Genomic DNA, 22,506 nt, shown 5'->3' on the forward strand with positions numbered 1-22,506 from the left:
CATCCACCCACCCACCCATCCATCCACCCACCCACCCATCCACCCATCCACCCACCCATCCATCCATCCACCCACCCATCCATCCATCCATCCACCCATCCATCCATCCATCCACCCATCCATCCATCCATCCACCCACCTATCCATCCACCCACCCACCCATCCATCCACCCATCCATCCATCCATCCATCCATCCATCCACCCACCCATCCATCCATCCACCCACCCACCCATCCATCCACCCACCCACCCATCCATCCACCCACCCACCCATCCATCCACCCACCCACCCATCCACCCATCCATCCATCCATCCATCTTTCCATTTCACCATCTCTCTTACCTGAATCATGAGTCTATCCTCATCTGTGAGAACATTGATGGGCTTCTTATCTTTCTCATACTGCTGGAATGCTTTCTTCTCGTCATCCTTGGGACAACATCTATGAAGCTGTTCTACTGCATCGATCGGAAGAGCAGCGAGATTCGTCCTGCAAAATTGAAAAGAAGGAACGAAATAAGAGGAAAAATAGTACCAGTGACATCAAAACTTTGACAAATTGAGGATTTTTAGATTATCTTTATATGCCAAATCATAACCGAGATCTGATATTAAATGCAACTCCGAGAATCAAACAAGAAAAAACTTAGGTTCTCAACCAAATAGTTAACTAGTGATCCATCACAATTGATTTTGCAATGGGTCAGATCATTATCTGGATAACAGCCCCCCCCCCTCAAAAAAATTTCAGATATTATTAATAATAATAAATGCAAATTTATTAGGCGCCATATCCATCTTGTAAGAGATTCCCAAGGCGCACAGGTGAAGGGGGGAGCAAAACAAAATAACAAAAAAATCATCATTGATAAAATGAGTTCCAGGGGGAAAGTTTTTAGTTTAATCTTAAATGCAAATCTTAGATGCAAATTTGTAAGTGGTACAGTAGGTCAATTCTAACTGAAGCAAATCGATTTATATTTGTTGATGCATGAAGCAGACCATCAATCAATTGAAAATTTGCAATGAAATGTAAGACTTTCGACTGATTTTGGACATGAAATTGACTTGCGATCAATTGCAAGTTTCTTGTAACACCTTACTAGACTTACTTCTTGATTGCATCGATGATTTGATCCGTCGTGAGCTCGATCTTTCTCCTGATGATGGAAATGTTTTGCAACCTATTCGAGTCGAGGAGAGATGTGGTTTCTTTCTTCAATGTTGCCTTTGTCTTACCGTCCGTCACCGTCAGACCACCACCTTGCGTCTGCGTCTTGAACGTTTCCTCAAAGTTATCAAAGTCAATATCCTGTTGAATGCAATGGAAATGATCAGTTAATGAAGCAAGATTGGTAGCCTGAGATCACTGGAGACCTTCATATCTTAACTGAAGTCTTATCTTTTCTAACAGTATTAGTTCTTGGCACTTTGACACTCATTCAAACTCTCTCATTCTTTCTTTTGTTGTGCGCCTCCGAAGAGAATGTTTCTATATAGATAGCACTATATTAAAGTATCACTTTTATACCAACTTGTACGGTTTGGGCAAAGTGGATAATTTTTCTTTTTGCCCTGCTCCAAAAAATAATTGGTATATGAAACAAATATTGACTTCTCATTTATCTGGGCAATAATAAAACCATTACCCACTCAATGATCTTGAGACAAGAGGCCTCCTATTCATAAAATAGGCCTAAAATCTCATAATCACTTTAGGTGGAATACATGTATTTTCTAGTCGTTGTCCTCATGAGAAGTCAATATCTCTATAAAAAATAATAACAACTTACCCCCATAACCCTGTCATCATCCAGCTCACTGAACACGGTTCCTCCAATCTGATTTGGTTTAAATGCAACCCAATTGAGTGCTGGAAGACGATATTTGGTTCGGATCTTCTTCTTTATTGTTACAGCTGCAAGTACACAGAAAGACAACGATACAGACATTTACTTGATGATGCGTTTCATGGTTACGACTGGTTAAATATAACTAAATCTAGATTCAAATTCATGTATTCCACAATTAAACAATAAACTACAAACTAACAAGGGCTAGAAATTGTGAAGTGTATGTATAATGACTACAAGCCATCGATGGAATAATTTAAATGTATATGGTACTTTTTATCAAAATAGATTTTATTTGATAATCAAGTAAAAAAGAAGTCTACAGGTATTATTTTTTTAAACAGTCAATATGATTATGATAATAATGATAAATGTAAAAGCAATCTGATCAATAATATGTTATAATAAAAATATGAATTACATAATAATAACAATAATAAGAGATATAACTAATAATTATAATAATGATTACAGTAAATTATAATAATAAAAACAAAATTATGATGCAAATGCATTTTCAAGAGTATTTACTCACATCCATATGGTGCTCCGCCGATCATACCAGGGGGAGGGGGTGGAATTGGTGCCCCTGAAGGTGGGGGAGGGGGTGGAGGTACACCCATGGGTGGTGGAGGGGGAGCAGGAGGACCAGCTTGACCTGGTGGAGGGGGCGGGGGAGGAGGAGGGGGAGGTGCTGGTAGGAGAGAGATAGAGAGAGGAAAAACATTTCAATTTATATCCATTGAAAAAAAGTAAGTTTGCTTCACATGTGCAGGCAATTCAAATCTATATGCATTCACTCTTACCAGATCTGAAATATACAACACATTTACCTTCCAAAATTTGAATGATTTCATAAAATCTAATCGAAGTGACACTAACATGTGCACACACGACTAAAATTCTGAATAACATTTAAAACTGATTTTTTTTTTGTTGGATCTATCAATTTATCGTGAGATTACATTCTATCATTAAACCCTATGACCCAAAATATCACCAAGGGCCCGTTGCATGACAACTTTATTTTGTTAATTTGGCAAAATACTAGCTTCTATGGTAACATGGCTCAGCAGCTGACCAAAATCAAGGTTTCCATGGTTGTGACCGTAATGTCAAAGCTACCATGCTTGTAATCTTTATGCAATCGGGCCCCCAGATCAATATCACTCCTACATGTATAAGGGCACTATGTTTAGACCATGTAAACTCACCAGATCCATTGGTTTCTGCTGGAGGAGGTGGAGGAGGAGGAGGTGGTGGAAAGTCATCATCCGGTCCTAACGTCATGCTACCGTTACCAAGGCCGGGTCCGCCGGTACCATTACCAAGACCAGGACCACCGCTGCCGGTACCACCGCCGCCACCGGTACCACCACTGCCACCGCCGCCACCGGTACCACCACTGCCACCGCCGGTACCAGTACCGCTGCCATCACCACCACCACCTGTACCATTGCCAGTACCTCTCGGGATGCTCTGTAAGACCTTTATCGTCTTGTCCGCTTCAAGCTTTTCATTCTGTAGGTAGGAAAGGCATACATGTTTCCAGTGATGGCCAACGACAAACAAGGACAATTCAAAGAATAAAGATGGTACTGAAGATGCAAGGGAATCTGGTCGCATATAACAGATGTCAGTGAAATCACTGCTTCTTTTGTGTTTGTGAAATACTGCCCCTGTTCTGACAGTTTAAGATCCTTGGGTTTGCTTTGTAAGGTGGCACTAGCCTTTTTGGCTCTTCTACTGAAGAAGCTGTCTAACGATAATAATAACTTAAAAAATACTTTAGATAGAATATTGCGATGAAAAAGGAAAAGCGTTCATATATTTGAAGATGGTATTTACCTTTACAACATCCAACTCTCTACTGATTTTAGCAATACCCATCTGGAGCTCCGCAATCTTAGCTAACGATGCATCCTCCATGACCCGTAAACTGTCTGTCGTCTGAAAAATAAGAAAAAATGGACAATTAATGAAATATAGTTAATATTCATTCAGTTTACAAGCAGTTGATGTACCTTTAATACCACATGGACAAAAAAAATTTGGCCTGCACTACCACTTGATCTAATACCTGATGGTTAATTTCGTTGTTGCAGCATTTTGTTCTGAATCACTCAACGTCTCCGATCTTCTTCTACTGCTCACCTTCGACTAGCTCTAGGACCCCGCACTTTTACCCGTTATGGTGATCGTGTTTTTTCTGCTCTTGCCCCTAAACTCTGGAACCATCTCCCCATCCCCATTCGTAATGCATCCACTGTCGAATCTTTCAAAACACTCCTCAAATCTTACCTCAATAAGCAGTCCTCTTAATTCCATATCTTGTTCTCTCTCACTGTATTTGCTACTTCTTTTTTTCTCTTTCCAATGAGCTTAGAAACTGTTGTATTAAGCGCTATATAAATGTTAATTATTATTATTATTATTCACATAAGCCCATAATTGTAGCATAAAAGGGAGGTGAATAATGCCTACTTTCTCACATTAAGCCAATTGAAGCTCGCTTTTTACATGTCATACAATGTGTAAATGTGAGGCTAAAAATGTATTTGGTTTAATTCATGTGATATATTAATTAATCTGATTTAAACTGAAAGTGAATAAATGACTACACACCTGATACAAAGCTTCTTCGAGGTTGGCCACTCTCTCCAATGCAGCGGTCTTGGTGTCGGAGTCCTCCATGAGTTGACCAACATCAAACACATTGTCAAGGTAAGCCTGGATCTGGACCTGGAGCCGGTCACTCTCCGTCGTCTTGAGCTTCTGCTGTACTTGGCCAATGTGTGAAGGAAAGCAGTGCGGATGGAGGGAAGGTAGGAATGATGGAGTGAAGGGAGGAATGGTGAAGCAAAGGGAGGAAGAATGAAAGGGTGGATCACAGCAACAATAAGTGAAGTAAAACATTGCAGATAACACATGAGGAGAAAGCAGGAGGATGAGAAGAGGTGGAAAACATTTACAAAGTGCAAAGGGATGAACAGATGGTAGGAATGATGAAGTGAAGGTGGGAAGATGAAAAGATAAATAGATGTACAAATGTGTGAAGGACAAAATTGCGGATGGAAGTAGGTAGACAAGATAAAAGGAGAGGAGAAAGCAGGAGGATGAGAAGAGGTGGAAAACATTTACAACAGTGCAGACGGAAGGAAAAGAGGAAGGAAGGATGGAGGGATGAGTAAGATATAGGGGTAGTACAAATGTGTACAGGAATGCATTGCAGATTGAGGGAAGGTGAAAGGATGAATAGAAGGTGGGAAAATAAGGATAAGATGGACAACAGTACAGTAAGTGAAGGAAATCATTGCAGCAAGAGAGATGGAAAGAATAAATGGATGGAAGAATTAATGTCAGAAGGATGAAACCGGAAAAGACAGCATGTATGACAAGTCAAAAAGTGGTTTGATGAAGGGATAGAGTGAAACAAATGAAAGAGAGGAGAATGGAATGGTAGCGTAAGGAGAGACAGGATAACAGAATTCGGAGCCAAGACAAGCATGTGAGTGAAACACAAAGATAGTGGAGGTTTCAGGCAGAATGAACACACGATGGAGGGAGGAGCAGAAAGAGCAAAGTATAGGATGGAATTTTATGCAATATCCACATTTAATAGTGTAAGGGACCATGGAAGTGACAAATGGCAAAGGAAATATTTGATCATTTTAAATACAATGATGAGGAAATATTTCAAATAGGGTGGGGAGCAAAAGGGGGGGGAGGTGTGCAGTGAGGGTGTCACAGGTGAAAAAATGGAACATACAAACAAAAGGTGCCAGAATGACCGAGGAGGAAACAGATAAAAATAAACATCAAACATGACAGTTACACAACAGACAAAGATGCCACAATACGGGTTGAATGTCGAGAAAAGAAGATGGAAAAGAGGGATTGGCGTTTGATGAAAAGGATACACATAAAACAGGTGTTGGATGGGGGAAACACATGGTGGGAGGGGGAGGGTATGGAGAATAAGAAGCAAATTCAAAGTCATTTCCCAGATACGGTTTGCATATTGGATGAAAAATGCAGAGATATACATGACAAAGGCAAGCCATTCAGTTCACATTCACATGCAAGTTTAATACAAAGAAGAGGCATTCAACATGAAACACATACAAAAAAAACAGACATGCGTTGACCGACGGGGTTATTTAGCACGGATGGCAAAACCATCCATGGACGTTTAGAGAGAGAGCGCAGAAGTCATTAGGTAAAGAGCATTTTCAGGCAAGCAATCGAGACGAGAGATATAGGGAGAGAGCCAAATGCACATCACACAAGCAGGCCAAATATTAATGAGGGAAAAGAAACAAAAAATGGCCGAAAGTTAAAACACCGAATGAAAGACAATTTATAATGTATAATATTATAGTTAGAAATAAATAAATTTCTGGAACACGAAACAGGTAGCGTACATCATTTTTAAATGCAAACAAGGTGTTGTTTCATAAAGCTATTCAGAAGCTATTCAAGACTGGAAATCTGTTCCAAATTATATTCTGTATTACGTTGATAACCATCGGTTAAAGGGGAATCGAACCCAAATAAAATTTGTTTTTGGAGGAAAAAGAAAAATGTTTTCAGAGGAAAATGAAAAATCAGACAAGTTGATAGGTGAAAGTTTGAATATTGGAAAAATAATAAGAAAGTTATGAATTTTTATAGAAAAGCTGTAGATACATGTATTGGTAATCACTATACCCATGGAGACTTTAAATTGGCCGCAAATGTGATTTCATAGTGATGTTAAACAAGGACTCCTCTTCCATGTATTCCAATATTTAAAATAGCTAAAATGTATTTTTTTTTCAACAGTTTTTAATGCTTCAAATTATATTTTTCTTTCATGAGGGAATGTAACAACATACCACCTTAATCATATTTACATGTACATAAATATTACTGCTCCAGGGAATGGGTGCTTAGGCGAAAACTACAAATCCCTGATAATACATGGTCTAATGGAAAATTGTCCTTGCCCCTTGTCATAATTACCTACCCGGTTGCCAATTTCAAATCTACATGGTCTTAGGGATCTCAATTTTAAAGCAGCTACAACTTTCTCATTGCTTGTCCAATTTCTTTCAGACTTTCACCATTCTGTTTTATTTCATTCTTCTCCTTTCCAACATAACATTTTATGATCAAGACTGAATTCTCCTTTTATGTTAATATTCAGGAGGGGGGGCATTTCATTTCATGACACAAATACAGGACTAGTCATGAATTAAAGATCAGCTTTGTGAAACCAACCCTGTTTTTTCTTTAAATTACATATCAATAAAAGTATTCTAACAACAAACATGTCATTCAAATGATACCCATACAGTCACATGCTTTATCAAATTCAACAGATAGTAACAAATATGGATGCACTAAATACTATCACAAATCACAGATGCAAATATTCATATTCATATTCATACAGGATCCTATACATATACTGTAATCAAGAACTGTCTTCAACTTAATAAAAAATTGATCTCATGTTAAATATTATCATCTGTGATCATATTCAAATTTGGAATGAAAAAAAACCCCCCCAACTTTAACCAATAAAAGGTTTTTACTACTGAATCCCCTAAAGAATAAAAAATAAAGGTCAGAAGAATAAAGATCAGAAAAATAAAGATCGGAAAACAAGTAATTTCTACTGAATGCCTCAAGTATCATTGTAAAGAATTTCATTGGAGCAAACCAATACTTTTTATTTGTTAGTGGTCTCTGTGTCCCAATTGTAGTTCTATTGCATTTTTTCAAAAGAGAAAATCCTTGCAGGAGATTGTGTTGCATGAACTGGGGTTTTCTCTTATACTTGCCTCTAAATAGTCATCTAATCCAAGGCATGAGAACTCATACTGGAGGTGCGATCTGAAGTTCATATTCTCTACAGAATGAACAACAATGTTGATGAACTGCATACACGCAACCTAGAAAAGACGATAAAAATTGAAGGAGGATAATGAGATGAAAAAGAATTAATGATATACCAGCTCTCAGGTTTTTTCAATATAAAAAAAAATTAAAACAACCTTCCCTCAAACAAGATTTGAAAAAATAAAGGGAAAAACAAAACAAGCACAACATTGAACATTATATCAAGATCGAAAGTTAAATAAGACAAACACATTTATAATTACAATACTGCCCCCTCCCCATCCCTACAATAAGTTGATTTGATCAAGACGTCAAAAACACAAGAATGACACTAACATTTCATCAAGATCGGATGTAAATAATAAAGTTATGGCAGCTTTTGTTGCAGTTCTACATGTACATGTATATACATCCTTGTCAATAACCAAATGGGAAATTTGAAAAAGATGTCAGAAATATTAAATTTCCTTACCATGAAGTCTATACTTGCTTCTTCATATCTCGTGAAATACTCAAACATCTTCTGGAACCTATATGCCTCACAACATTCCTATAAGAAATATAATAGTACAACAAAATAATAGTTACTCTGAATAGCTGCTTAAATTTCCAACAAAACCAATATCCTCGATGGTAACAGATGTTACAAAAATAACTTGAAGTATAGTTGAAAATATTCTTTTGAAGGAGGAATATTATTCATTCAAAGTATTACTAGCAGAGGTATAGAAGGGTTCTTAGGATAACCTTTGCCCTACATTATTAAAAACAAAGGGAAATTTCATCCCATTGATACTAAAAATGACTTGATATGGGAATTGTTTTCGAATGCTATAGTGTTTAAAAGTTGTAACATTATACATCATATGCTCTATCCTGTTTCACTTTCATGATCTTCTTAACTCTGTTACTCTTTGATGAGGTTTTGTCAATTCTTTAGATGTATACATGTATGTTTCTTTTATTTTCTGCTTTAACCAACACCAACTTGATGCTCATATGGACTTTCCCTTTGATTTTGTCCCCTTGTTGCATCCAATATGGCACATGGTGGCACCAATCAGCAGATCATATGATCCTTCTAGGGGTATGTATAACAATTTCCATGGTATACAGTGGTGCTCGTAAAAACGTTTGCGATGATTCGCAAATATGAAAGAACCACACTGACTGGTTCCCGGTCAGTATTTTAAACAGAGCGCGCATGCAACGATGATCTTGATTGGTCTGGAGCCCAGAAAATGAACATATTTAATGTGTTTCAGTTTCTGCCATGTTTTAGATATTTGATTGTGAAGTCAGGTGATAAAATATTACATACAATAAAATTTGCCTGTCGAGCATTGTGGTGTTGTTGTCTACATTCAACACTCGGCAAGAAGAATTTTCTATGGGGTTCACTAAACTTTGAGCACAATTGTACATAGAGAGTGCTCTGATTATTGTATACTTGCCAATTTGAAGTTATCAAAAGCACTGAGAATGATTTCATGACCTCCCTTGACGAGGCATACAGCTGCTAACAACTCTAACACTAAGGCTTTGGTTCTGAGCAGAGAAAGGAAGGAAAGAAGAAAGAAAATAAGCAAAATAATAGTGACGATGATGATGATGTTCTAATTAGTCACTAGTCCTGATCCTACAACAGTTGCATTAATATCCATTTCAAAACACCTTTTCAATCATTTACATTACAGTTGTTTATCGATTCTCAAGTGAATTTCATTGAAAAGGGATTGCAAATATGTTTACCAACTCATTTAGGAGAATGGATTATAAATATTGTATCAAATCAATTGGGACAAGATACTCTTTCCAGCCATACATAATGAAAATACGTTCATGGCATGTTTTTTTCCTCAAAATGAGGATTTGTGAAGTGTCCCAATTTTTTTTTTTACTCACATAAATATTAAAACATGATAGATAGTACGTCTAGTTTGCTAGCTTGTTCCCACCAAAGCCTTTAATACACCACATACATGTAGGTGCAACACCTTCCCATGCTTCTAAAAATAACCCAACTTCAAAACGATTAGATGCCTTTCTCAACTCCGAGGGCAGGAGCAAAATAAGATCTTCGCTCTCCTTTTCCCTTGTCACCTGTTTTTGCTGTCTATTACCTAATTTGATTTTATCACCATCTTTGCCCTGTTAGGTGAGTAGACAGAATTCTGTGATATTTTTCTGCTCTGAACCCTAAATCTCTTCCTCACTATCCCACATTGCATGCATGAGGAGTGGTGAAAGAATTCTCTCATTCAAAAATCGACCCCAAAAAACTAAGAATTAAGAGTTTAATGGAGGAGTTTATAAGAGGTTAACGGAGTAATAGAACAGGTGGAATTCAGTTCAATATACACAAGATCTGGCACACGTCAAGCCATACAATGATGATCTTTGTTTACTATATTTAATACCAATTTGCCCGACAATATCTTAACCTCGTTCTCTGGCCTGTATTGTATGTTTGGGCAAATATTTCAGAATCTGGATTAAAAAAATCATGGTATTGCTGGTTTCCATACATTTAAGATTCTTTTGAGTAGATAATAAAGTTATCGACCACATACATTGGATTTTGTTTTTATTTTGAGTGCAGCAAATTTAAATTTATGCACTTGAATATTTCATTTGATGTAATATACATCATTGATAATCTGAAATATTTAATAAGACTTAATATCATCTATTTTAATATCAATATATCTTATTCTGTTAGTTTTTTTTTACTTACCTGGGTGATTTATGATTTAGACTAAGGGCTATTGCATTAATACATTCTTTGTGATTGATAACCAGGTTGAAACCATACTGAAAATAAGAAAGAAAAACAAAAAACTTGTTTAATTCAAGTTGGCAAATATTTGCATATAATTATTTTGTTAGTTAAGGCAAAACTTTCTAATTTGACTTCTAATTTTGATGAAATGTTCCGTGTTATGCCTGGAAGGCAACGATCAATTGAATATACAATGTAAATAAACATTGACAAAGCTGCATTCTTCATTCAAAACAGTTAATCAATCTCATATTTTATTCATTTGATAAAATTATATCAAGCCATGTAAGAAATGGCCAGCCCCAGAAATAAAAATAAATGAACAATTCATTTGTATCAAATAACTTCAATCTTTTACAAGTCCCCACTGCAAGTTGTTTGAGAGTCTGATAATCGGTTTAATATATCAGCCAATGTGTTGCATACATAACACCACGACTGTCTCCGTCTGCAATTATTATTCCGAATTTTACCAGGTTTTAGAGCAGGCATTATACCACTCAGCCAATTAAATCATTACATGTTTTTCCTTTTGAGGTGACCTAATCCTCTTTACACAAATTACTTTATAATGAAATAATGGAATTTTTCTTCCATTTTTCTCCCACCCGCAAGCTCGAAAATACAAAACCATCTGTCATTTTTATCACTATTATTGTTATTACTGTAACGATACTACAAGCACCATTTTGAAAGTGAGGCAAGCTCATTTTTACCGAGGGTGAAGACTTGGCAAAGCACCGACATGGCATAGATAATAATTGGATTATATGGATGCATATCTCATATTTTGCACAGTTTATGAAATAAACAAAGTGCATGTGTGGTTCTCTGGGATAACGATATGCAAATATTGTCAAATCTACCATGGAAACCAGGAGTTTTGCATGTGTTTTGTCTCCTTGTAAGAAATAATTTGTCATCGCACCATCTGTGCAAAAATTGAATGATAATTCGATAAAATATAAAAATATTCCACAAAATGTATGCTGATTTCAACACAAACTCTCTAAAAAGAAATTTAAACTACAGTGTAGTTCCCCCAGGTATTTTTTTCAATTTCAACCTCAGTTTTGATTTTTTCAAAGCCAAATTAAACTCTTCAAAAATGCTTAACATCTTCCTTTTCAAACAGGAATTTCATGAAGTGTATATTATTCCAATACCTTGAAGAAATTTCACTCTTTACAGCATGATGATGTTAATATACATGAGGTATTCAATAATTGAGAGGTGTGCTTTCATTTGAAGTGACATTCGTGTGTCTTTCAGTGGGGTACTTCTAATCTCGGAGAGTGTTTCATGAAGTCATTTTCATTTGTAACTGTTACAAGCTACTGTAATACTTGTATCTGATTGGCCCAGATTGAATCTATCAATGATATCACTGATACAAACCCTTGTGAAAAGCCCAGGGGGTAGATCGACTTTGAATGTTGACTCTTTAGAGGGAGGGAGAGTCATTCTGTCAGGAAAACTTACCTGGAAATTCATAATTGCTCTGCAGCACATAATACAAACATGGACGTCGTCTCTGGTAATGGCTAGATGGGACTGCATGGAGAACTTCTTCCCGTGCCGCGACCCTCGCACGCTCAACGAGCTCCTCTGCTTCGGCGGTAGCGTCTCTAGATGTTCCTCGTGCCTGGGGGGAAAGGAAATCGAGAACCAGTTTGGCATTTAGATGATTAGCGAGAACAAGATCGGGTAACTCTTCCTAATCTTTGTAATGAATGCAAAGACACATACGGTTTTATTGGCTGGATAGGCCTGTTTGTGTCATGATCGTATTACATGGATCAAGATTGAATCTCCAAGCTGCAATAAAGATGAATTAGCTTTGCAAAATGGCAATCAGTGCAGGGACCTGATAAATGCTGTTCCAGAAGATAAAAGGAAAAATAACGAATACAATGGCCATATAACACTGAACCGTTTCATTTGCTTTTCTCATCTGTCTAAGGTACACATTCACTTCTGTGCGAAGATGCAAGACAAATGGAACATACTGGTGATGAACTGCATGAATATAGTCCCCCCCCAAAAAAAAAACTGTACTTTTTTCTAAAAAGTGGGCCTAGCTTATTGCACTGTCTTTGCCATTATACCAATTATAAAAAATCCCCTGAAATCTTTCTTACATGAAATCAGTTATCAAAGAAATATTAGTTTGGGCACCAACAAAAATGATAAGCGTTCGTGAAAGGGAGATTACTTACGTCATAGTTTTATTCAGCCATTGAAGATACTCAACTAGGACATCTAAACCAAGGTTTTCCTCATTCAAAAACTCCCTTACCCATCTGCGGAAAAGAAAGAGTGAATTGGCAACATTAAATGATGATTCAATCTAAATACGTAATAATGTTTTACTTCTGGACAATCTAGAACAGATAATGGAATTACTGAGGGGAAAGATGGAAAATATTAATTTGCAATCAATCTCACACTTCAAATGGAAAGTCACAATTGAGTTGTCAACCAGATTGGCCAGACACAGTTATGTCCAAGAACCCCCCCCAAAAAAAAAAAAATCAAACACTCATTCCAAAAAGGGGAAATCAACAATTATCTCCTTCACTTATCCCCATTCTACTTTTCAACAGGATGATATTTGTTTTTCAATACACTTGACAGCGGAGAATGACGCACAGTACTTGACTGTATCAAACGGATCTCGCTATTTTGGGCCACCTTCTTGTGGCCTGGCAATTGGAGGTGAAAGGCTTGACCCTAGGGCTTTGTTGTTTTGTGAGGGTACCAAACTAGACTTTGTTGCAAGGTGTTTTGCGTAATATGAAGTATATTTATGCATGCCATTTATCTCAAGTCAATATTAGATAGAATACTAGTAGTAATCGGTTTGATGAATTATTGGCAAGCTTCTGAAGACAAATTCATGTTTCTCATCAAAGTAGGACAGTGAGATGAAACTTTGATCAAATCTACTTGTAGCTGTTACAAGCACGTCTTTCTTTACCCCTGCCCAACTATCTCTCTCTCTCTCTCTCTTGTCTTTCTGTCTTTCTCTCTTGTCTGTCACTGTCAGTCTATCCCCTAGTCTGCAGGCACAGACTCTGATTGAAACTTTGATCAGCAAATGTGCCTCCATGCAAAGACTAGCACATACAAAACTTGCTGTTACAGCGTAAGGGCCTTCTGTACACCAGGCATGAGTAGGCTGCACATTCAGACCCTTAACTCGAGCGAAGGGTTTGCACAGCAGACTATCTATCGCCCTCCCTATCTTGCTCAGTCCCTTTCCCTTCTTCCTTTTTCCATCATAACACCTGGGGAGAGAAGTCTAACCACTCATACAAAATTTCCCAGAATCATCACCACAAATGTAACAGACTGGTCAACCAAGACTATACACCATCTGTCAGTCGGCTGATAAGCGGTTTTTAATTTGCGCTGTAGCGGTGTGACCAAGCAGCCAGTGTTTTCATAGGCACTTCCTCACAAATTTCAGCTCAATTAATATCAGGTGATCATGAGGTCACATGATGTTGCAAAGTTTTATAGCAGAATGAAGTCCGGGCTTTAGTAGTTCCATCGTGCAGACCTATTGTCAGATGTTGTCCACAACAGAGTCTTTAAGTTTGAGACTACACCACCCGATTTCCGACAAAATCATGAGCCCCATTCCCAAAATATCTTCCACAAACATACCAATTTAGGCTTAATCCATAGTGTAATATTCAATCACATTTCTGATTTATCCTTTAATCTAGGGTCTGCATCTTGAGGCTAAGCAGTTACAATCAATGTCATGTAGTATTACATCTCATCAAGAATAATAGCCAAGCCATTAAGGACGCTCGAAAAAATCTCACTAGGTGCTTTCGGACCAACTCGATCCCTCAAATTTACAAGAATTTGTTCATGCCCCAAAAATGCTGATAATCATTTTCCTCATTAGTTTCCCACCCAAACCTGTTCCCTTTCAGGAAAACTTTAAGGGCAAGCCAATGACCCACTTTCCCTATACTATAACATCTGTGCCCAGTATACTTGCTAGGATGGGAAAGTTATTTCACCACTGCAACCTTGGGGGAAAAAACTGCAAATCTTCTCATAATTCTGAAGAGTTCCTACTTTTTCGTAAGGATTTTCTTTCAGAAATATTATGACTTCAGTATTTTGCTTTCACACTGACAAAAAATTGGGGTAAATTGGGGTAGATCAGGGTCAATTTTCCAAACATTTCAGAGCAGGTTGCACATAGTGGTAGAGACGTACATTACATGTGGAATAAAAGTAAAAACAACAACAAGAGCAGTGAAAGTGAATTTCAAACAAAACAACAAGTGATATGCAGAGTTGAAACTGAAATAACGAGATAAACTCAGTCCATTTCCACTTTTTCTTTCAGATAAATGATCACTTGCCCCCTTTCTGACCCCAAGCTAGGAAGGAAAAGCAATGGATGTGCAGACATTTTGAGATAACTTGCAGGAAATTAAGACTGCACATTCTCAATAAAATCAATCTAAATAGTTTGCAGTTATCAGAGTAGATGGCCTAAAGAATCATAAATGAAGACATCAAGGTTGTGTTAAGGACAAAAAAAAATCAGTCACATAAACACCTATATGCATGGCTTGATTGGTGATATGACAGGCAATTAACCTTTAAAGATAATGAAGTGAAAAATTACTTATTACATAATCTACAGTTTCACAATCTATAGTGGCATTATTTGTCCCTGGATTCCAATAGTCAAATTACTTTACATTATCTTTGCAATCACGCATTTGCTGGGGGAGCAAATAGATGTTCAAAGCATGCATACAAAACCACATCCAAATAATGGAAAGGGAATCAATCCTTGAAATCTTTCTTGTGAATGAAAGTGCAGAGCTTTGCTTTGATTGGAGAAATCATTCTTCTTCCTTGGTTCTGTAGTTCTTCAACCACAAATGTACTTTTTATGCTCATGTGCAACACCTACAACAGACCGCCTCCACCAATTATGAGAGGTTTCAGTCTACTTTTTAACAGAAAACCTGTCACTATCCGGATAGAGCAGCGTCAGTTTCACATTCATGTGTTCATAAACCTCACATTAATGCTAAGCACTTTACAGCATACATTAATACTGCTATGCTGCCTCCACTATTTAAAACCTGGGATTTTGTGAAAATGTAATGAGTGATTTCCTCCATTTACTGTTAATTCAAGTCAGGTACATTTTATTTCCACTCTGTGTGGTTTGATTTAAAGTACAAACAACTTTCCACTTTCTTCGCCAAGGATGGGAGCGCTTGTCTTTAATATGAATATTCCTTTGTTGAAATGTACTTTACTTGTATTTTCTGAAGAAGGAAAGATAGGGGGATATGGGGTATTAACTAGGAAGCAAGAATATGTCTAGGTGTGGCAAGACATGACATTGAAGTTACTGTTTATAGGAGATGAAAATAACTTCTTACAAAATATGTATGTTAAATTTGCAGTTCGGTCACAGCAGTTTTGAAAGTTCCAAGCCCCAGCAGGGGGGGGGGGGGGGGGGGGCAGTCAAATGTATCGCTGTACACACACGTAACCAAATTATTTCCAAACACCCCTGAACAAGTTTTTCTCTGTGTGCAAAATAACCCCCTAACCAAGTTTTTTGCAGGCTTTATTTACACATTTTGGCCCCTAAACAAGTTGTCGCCAGAATATGACCCTGGGGGATAAAGCTTGGGGAAATACCCTAAACATGTTTGGCTAGTCTTTAAAAAAAAAGCTTTGGAAAAAAACATACCCTTAATACATTTGACCCTGCGATTAACCATTGACCAATCTTTCAAAACTACCCCTTTTATTGAAAATCTGTGTTTTAGATACCCTTAACGAGCACACGCACGGCCTGCGTGCAAAATTGAAAACACCCCTTTAAACACGTTTTTTGGTCACGCATGTGAACAGCAATATATTTGACTACCCCCCCCCCCCCCCGGGTCAAAGCAATAAGGTGAACTACAAAGAGGCATGATAAAGCATTTTTTCACTAACATGCATGCAGTGGGCACCTGGCAGCAAGCTCACTTACTATATTCAACCTATTGAACCCTCATTCAATCAATTAATTGCAGTATAATTTATCAAAGCCTTAGCATAACCGAGGTCCATGGCATGACAAAGCAGTTACTACTAGACCTGTCACCCCTTCCTTCAAACTTAGAAAGACTAGAAAACCTATTCGCCCTCACCCTTTCAAATTGCAAAATGTAAAAGTGTTTCAATACTATTATTCATATTGCTAACCTACAGATTTCAGCCATCACAAATATCCCCAACAGCCCCAAAAGTCTATCCAAATTATATTCAGGCACCTAACATTAGTCTAACTAGGTTATATCAGACCTATAACCCTTCTTGCTTTCTCACTAGGCCATGCAGATGGTCTAACTAACAAGTTTCTATCAAACTATTACCCTTGTAGCTCTCTCATAAAATATAAAATAAAATCCTATGAAGTTTAACCAGGTTATATCAAAACTATTACCCTTTTAACTCCCCTGCGAGAGCCATGTAGATGTAGTCTAACAAGTTTATATCAAAATCATTACCCCGCTAGGTCATGTGCATGTGGTCCAGTTTAATAGGTTCATGAACCTGCCCATAATCCAGACTAATTAAGGTTCCATGGATGACGACTAGGGCAGCTAGATCCTGTTATTGCACTCCTCCAAGGGCGGAGAAAAGTCACCCATTTTTTTGACATATTTTTAAGACACCTACATTCATGACTCTTGAAATTAACACTCTGGGTTTGTTTGTATACTGCTACAAATAAAATCCTGATTAAATTACTTTTTTTGGCATTTGCCTTCATTTTTTTTTTGTTTACCGGTATTGCAGAAAATGTTATTTCTACAACGGTCATATAATTGCAATCTTTCAACTCGATTAATCATAACAAAGTTACAAAGTTAACGAATCAATAAAAGGATGTGGGCTTCATCATAGAAGTTATTTTACTGCATGAGTAAACTTGATATATGACATAAGGGGGAAAACATCAATAGTGGAGAAAAGTCAGAACTTCAGTACATACATATTACCCATGAATGTTCTTCATTGCATATGCTTGTGAAATGTTATCCCCACCAACACAGTAAAATCTAGCTCACATTGGGCTCGAAATAGAAGTGAAAACCACATTAACAATTGGAAAAATTTCGCTTTTCTTGTCGATGTTTTGGTTGCTTCACAGCCTCTATATACACCTGCACAATATGGGATTATGGGGCCAAGTCCAACCCCTTCAATTTCCCTCCGGAAAATGGGGAGCAATTTCATCTGCCCAACTTTTCTTACAAGCTTTGAGTCACCACAATAGCAAATTTCTCTTCACGTTTTAGGTTTTATTCATCAATTAAGAATCTGGCATCGGTGAAGGTTAACTCTTGGTCAGTTTTTAGGACTGTAAAGTATGATGCAGAGCCCTTGACCAATTTGCAAAACAAAAAAGTTGAAATCTTTTTGCAGTTATCTTTTCAGACATTACAATTATGGCAATGAAATTCTATTATTCTATAGTAGCGAAAATGCAGGCCTACGTCTACATGTATAATACATTTGTTTGACTTATGAAGCCTCTATACGATATGATAAAGATAAATTAATAAAATTTGGCTCTTTAATGCAGGGTGGCACTTGTAATTTTTTTTTCAATTCTTTATCAAAATGTGTCATGGTCAATAATTATAAATGAACTATAGCTATCTTTTTTCCACATCTATACATCTATGCTTGGATAGCCTTGTTTCTTTTTAGATTCTATTATGAAAGGATACATGTATTGACAGTGACCGCTGACCACTGTAATTAAAGAAAAAAGCTTTACATTCCCGGTCAAGGTGCATCCGTCAAATCGTAAGAGGCCCCGGTTAAATCATTTAATCATGTCATACACTTCACTGGCTGCCAGGAGCAAGCAAATATTGGCATTTATTCAACTGAAATGTCCATCCACAATTACTCTCATTTGTATCTAATTAGTAAACATTCAACAAGGACTTGACTAATTAGTCAGCTCTCAACTGCACTGAAGCAGAGAAAATTAGGATACTGTTTCAAAATCAATGTGCATATAATAAGACTAATTGGAATTTACTTGAATACAAATCAAACTAGATTTTATAGACAATAGCAAATTTAATCTGTCCAGGATGCACGATGAAAATTATCTTTCAAGCTACTGATGTAATCATAATTGCAAACATTTAGGTCAAATGGAAATTGAAAATTTTTAAAGCCCTATAGCGGTGATGTATATATACATCAAAATGTTTACAACAGAAATAGTATGTCACATTATACCGTGTGTACACTTAATCGGCTTTTGGTTCAGAACCAAAAGCCAATGCGGAATCGCCTTTTGGTTTATCTCGCACTGCGTTTATACGCTGTGCAAGATAAACTGAAATGGTGAAAACCTGAACTGATACGCACACCGACAATTTACGTCATAATAACGACAACGCTGGTTCCATGCGCTTACAATTACGTCACAATGGTAAAGTAAATGAAATGCGCACAAATTGCCGATGCAGAATCGGCTTTCTGTTTACACGTAGTAAAAAAGCCGATTCTGCATCGGCTCGCGATTCTGAACCTACTACTTTGGTGGTGCAAAATTGCCAGTTCTGAACCGCGAGCCGATGCAAGTTAATCGCATTTACACGCTATGAAAAAGCCGATGCTGCATCAGCTCTCGGTTCAGAACCGCAAGCCGATGCAAAAGCCGATTAAGTGTAAACACGGTAAATAGCATACCAATATACTGGTAGGAATAGCATTCTGTGTTTCCCCGGCCACCCCAAACAGTCTATGGTGAACATCAATTATCTATCACTTTTTTTAATAGTTTATTATTTTCATATCCTCAAAGGAAGATAAGTCCAATTCATTCAGCACATTTTTGTTCTGCTCTATCGATGTATATTTCTGTAATCTTGCTTCAAACCTTTACATTCCACAGACAACCATAATGAAAATAAGCAATTGATGATACGGTACAATGATGGTGTTGAGGAAAATATGTATCACCATCACCGTCACTGCCTTGTGATTGTAATGACTAATGATACAGCTTTTGACAGCTAAGCCCTATTCATTACTGCCAACAAAAGACGACTCAATATGACATTCCAATTGGAATCCCCTTCTTCAAAAAGACCTACTCCACAGACACGATGGCACAGGAGTTCAAGGAAATTATTGGCTTTATGATGATTGCCCCATACAATGGAGCATTTCATTTTCAATAAAATGATGGTTGTTAGGAAACTCCATTTATTTCTATAAATGTCATAGGATGGGTATTGTATTGAAATAAATGATATCTTTAATAACTTAAATGAAATTTTCTCCTGTATCCAGGCCTGCATACACATACAAATCGAATACTAATAAACTTTTTTGTAACTGAAATATTGTATGATCTCATTTTTTGTTAATGTGTTTAAATTGTAAGCTCAGATTTTCTAGTCCTGACTTTCAGTTTCTGGTATATTTTGATTCCCTTTCTGACAAATTCTTTATTTTGCTTTCAACACAATGGAGATTTTTATCATGATTCCTTTGTAAGACTACACTTCCCATGACCCAATACCGTTGGCAATACAGTAATAGTTTTATTTATATAGATTTAGATCGGATAAAGATCACGCTTCCTGAAAATAATCTTTCTGTAGTTGTCACAATTCAATAGATATATTTTTTGCAAATGGATTTTCAGAAACCGTTTTGGACTCCATCATTTTGTATTGAACCAAGATCCTCTAAAACTGCAAAAATCTTAAAATCTATCTATAAAACTTTCTTTAAAAAATGTTTAATAGACCCTATATTTGTCTACTTCAATAACATTTCTCATTCACCAAATTCTTGAAGTCCTGAGAATTGAATCTAATGTTCATTTCAGATACTTCTTATCTCTAAATCATCTTTTCAACGAATATGTTATCAAAGGTGTGACAATGAGATGCCAGAATAAATGTAATCATTTTCAAAACAAGAAGCACTGATGACACCATGCATTGTGTACCGTAGTCATATCGAGAGACCAAAAAGTATCATCACTATAATTTGTTCAACTACATTTCCTTCTTGACACATTTCCTTGAGTATTTCATCACAAAGGAATCATGCCCCAAATCCAGACCATGAGTAGGAATCATGAGTGTGCCAATGTCACGCCAAAGTTACTTTACACTTTTCATCACACTTTTAGACAAGAACCACAGCTCACTTTTGTAGGTGTCTGTATGGATACTGTTTTTACCCATTAGATGGAGGTGATGAGGGATGGGTCTGACAAGCTCGCTCTTACTCACAATGATAATTATCATGTCAAAGCCACAACCAACCACAGGCAATAGGCGGTTTCAAACCGCCTCGATCACAAGAATCCCCGTTAAATTACGAGAACTTTTTAAGGCTAAAAAATACCCGTTAATTATTCCTGCATTCACACCGCCCCGAAACACATCCTTCGGGATAAGTTCCCGAAGTTACGAGCATGCGCAGTGTGGTCTGATAAGCAGGCAAGGCGGGAGATTCAAAATCACTTGCCCAGCAGCCACCCACGCCGCCGCGCCCAACGACACGCTGGGATAAAAGTTCCCGTAATTTGCTTTCACATCGCCTAAATACCTGCGACCTTGGAAAAATCCCCACGAAAGTTCTCGTAATTTCGCCAAGTACCTACTATTTAGCGGGTATTTTCTTTCGGGGAAATTACGCGTAGTTTGCTTTCACATTACCAAAATACCTGGTATTTTCTGATCGGGGTAGATTTCCCGATCAGAGAATACCTGGAACTGGCGAACTTCGAGGCGGTCTGAAACCACCTATTGTCACATGAACATAAAGGGTCTATCTCCAGTTGCAAAAGATTGAGATCACAATCACATCTTAAAGATTGATCTCAACTCACATGGATACTGTTTTTAGTTTTTACAAAGTAGATGGAGGCGATGAGGGATGGGTCTGACAAGTTTGCTCTTACAACAGGGCCATCTTCACCAGCTCGAGTTTTCAAATTAGCATGGTTATTTCTGATCCGGCAAACTATCCCGATCTGAACAATCTCGAAATCATTTGTAATGGAGACGCAATTATCGCGCTAATTCGCTGGATTAGTCTCGAGATAGCAATCCCAAGTCAACTCGGGATTATTTGCAAAATAGCGTGCTATTTTATTAATTATCCCGCTAATTCACAGGTGCACACACACTCAGGATTATTTATTCACGACCTCTGTCCATAATGCATCGATGCCTTGCTTGAGCAGGAATCGCTCTTATTGCAATGGTGGAGACGGAGTTTCTTCAATCTCAAGAATAATCTCGAAGAGGGCCGATCGGGCTAAAATCTCAAGATTGAGCAAACTCGGGCTGGTGCAGCACTGCCTATTGATAATTATCACGTCAAAGCGACAACCAAGTGTGTAGTAGGTCCATGCCACAACCAACTACAGGCAGTCTGTCACAAGAAAGCAAAGGCTGTATCTTGAGTTACGATCGATTCAGATCTCAATCACAGCTTTAATATTGATCTTAACTCACATGGAAACTTCTCACAACCATTACATGGAGGTGGTGAGGGATGGGTCTGACAAACTTGCTCTTACTATGATAAGGCATCTAATCAAAGCTGCAACCGAATTCTCGCAGTCAGCTACAATGCAGGCAGCGATCCCTATACCATTACTCAATGTAAGGCTTTAAAAAAAATGTTTGCCGCTATAGAGGAAGAAAAACTAGAGCCTGTCTGGCAGTATTTTCAAAATTTTATATTTCTTTTTAGGAATGCTTCATGAGAGCTTCAAAATAAATTGTTGAGATTGAGATTTGTCATCTGCTTACAATATGGACACTGTTCTATCGCCCCATTTGCCAATTTTCATTGACCAAGTCTGTTTAAAAAAATGAAAAAAGTAGAACATTTGTGTCGGTCGGCACCTTTTTCTCCTTTCTTCCAA

At 37.4% G+C, this 22,506-nt stretch overlaps 1 protein-coding gene across 1 annotated transcript in view; it reads right to left on the bottom strand.

Moving 5' to 3' along the window:
• LOC121425983 (formin-like protein 2) overlaps positions 1–22,506 on the bottom strand; it is a 70,918-nt gene that overhangs the window by 15,108 nt on the left and 33,304 nt on the right. The window contains exons 6-18 of the mRNA XM_041622112.1: positions 12,743–12,826; positions 12,006–12,168; positions 10,479–10,555; positions 9,196–9,289; positions 8,214–8,291; positions 7,684–7,794; positions 4,481–4,633; positions 3,704–3,805; positions 2,956–3,376; positions 2,391–2,549; positions 1,796–1,920; positions 1,115–1,314; positions 345–492 (exon numbers count right to left, since the gene is read on the bottom strand). Coding sequence (XP_041478046.1) covers positions 345–492; positions 1,115–1,314; positions 1,796–1,920; positions 2,391–2,549; positions 2,956–3,376; positions 3,704–3,805; positions 4,481–4,633; positions 7,684–7,794; positions 8,214–8,291; positions 9,196–9,289; positions 10,479–10,555; positions 12,006–12,168; positions 12,743–12,826 — 1,915 coding nt within the window. The remainder of the gene's footprint in view (positions 1–344; positions 493–1,114; positions 1,315–1,795; positions 1,921–2,390; positions 2,550–2,955; positions 3,377–3,703; positions 3,806–4,480; positions 4,634–7,683; positions 7,795–8,213; positions 8,292–9,195; positions 9,290–10,478; positions 10,556–12,005; positions 12,169–12,742; positions 12,827–22,506) is intronic.

Source organism: Lytechinus variegatus, chromosome 13 (genome assembly GCF_018143015.1).
Source record: "Lytechinus variegatus isolate NC3 chromosome 13, Lvar_3.0, whole genome shotgun sequence".
Classification (NCBI taxonomy): domain Eukaryota; kingdom Metazoa; phylum Echinodermata; class Echinoidea; order Temnopleuroida; family Toxopneustidae; genus Lytechinus; species Lytechinus variegatus.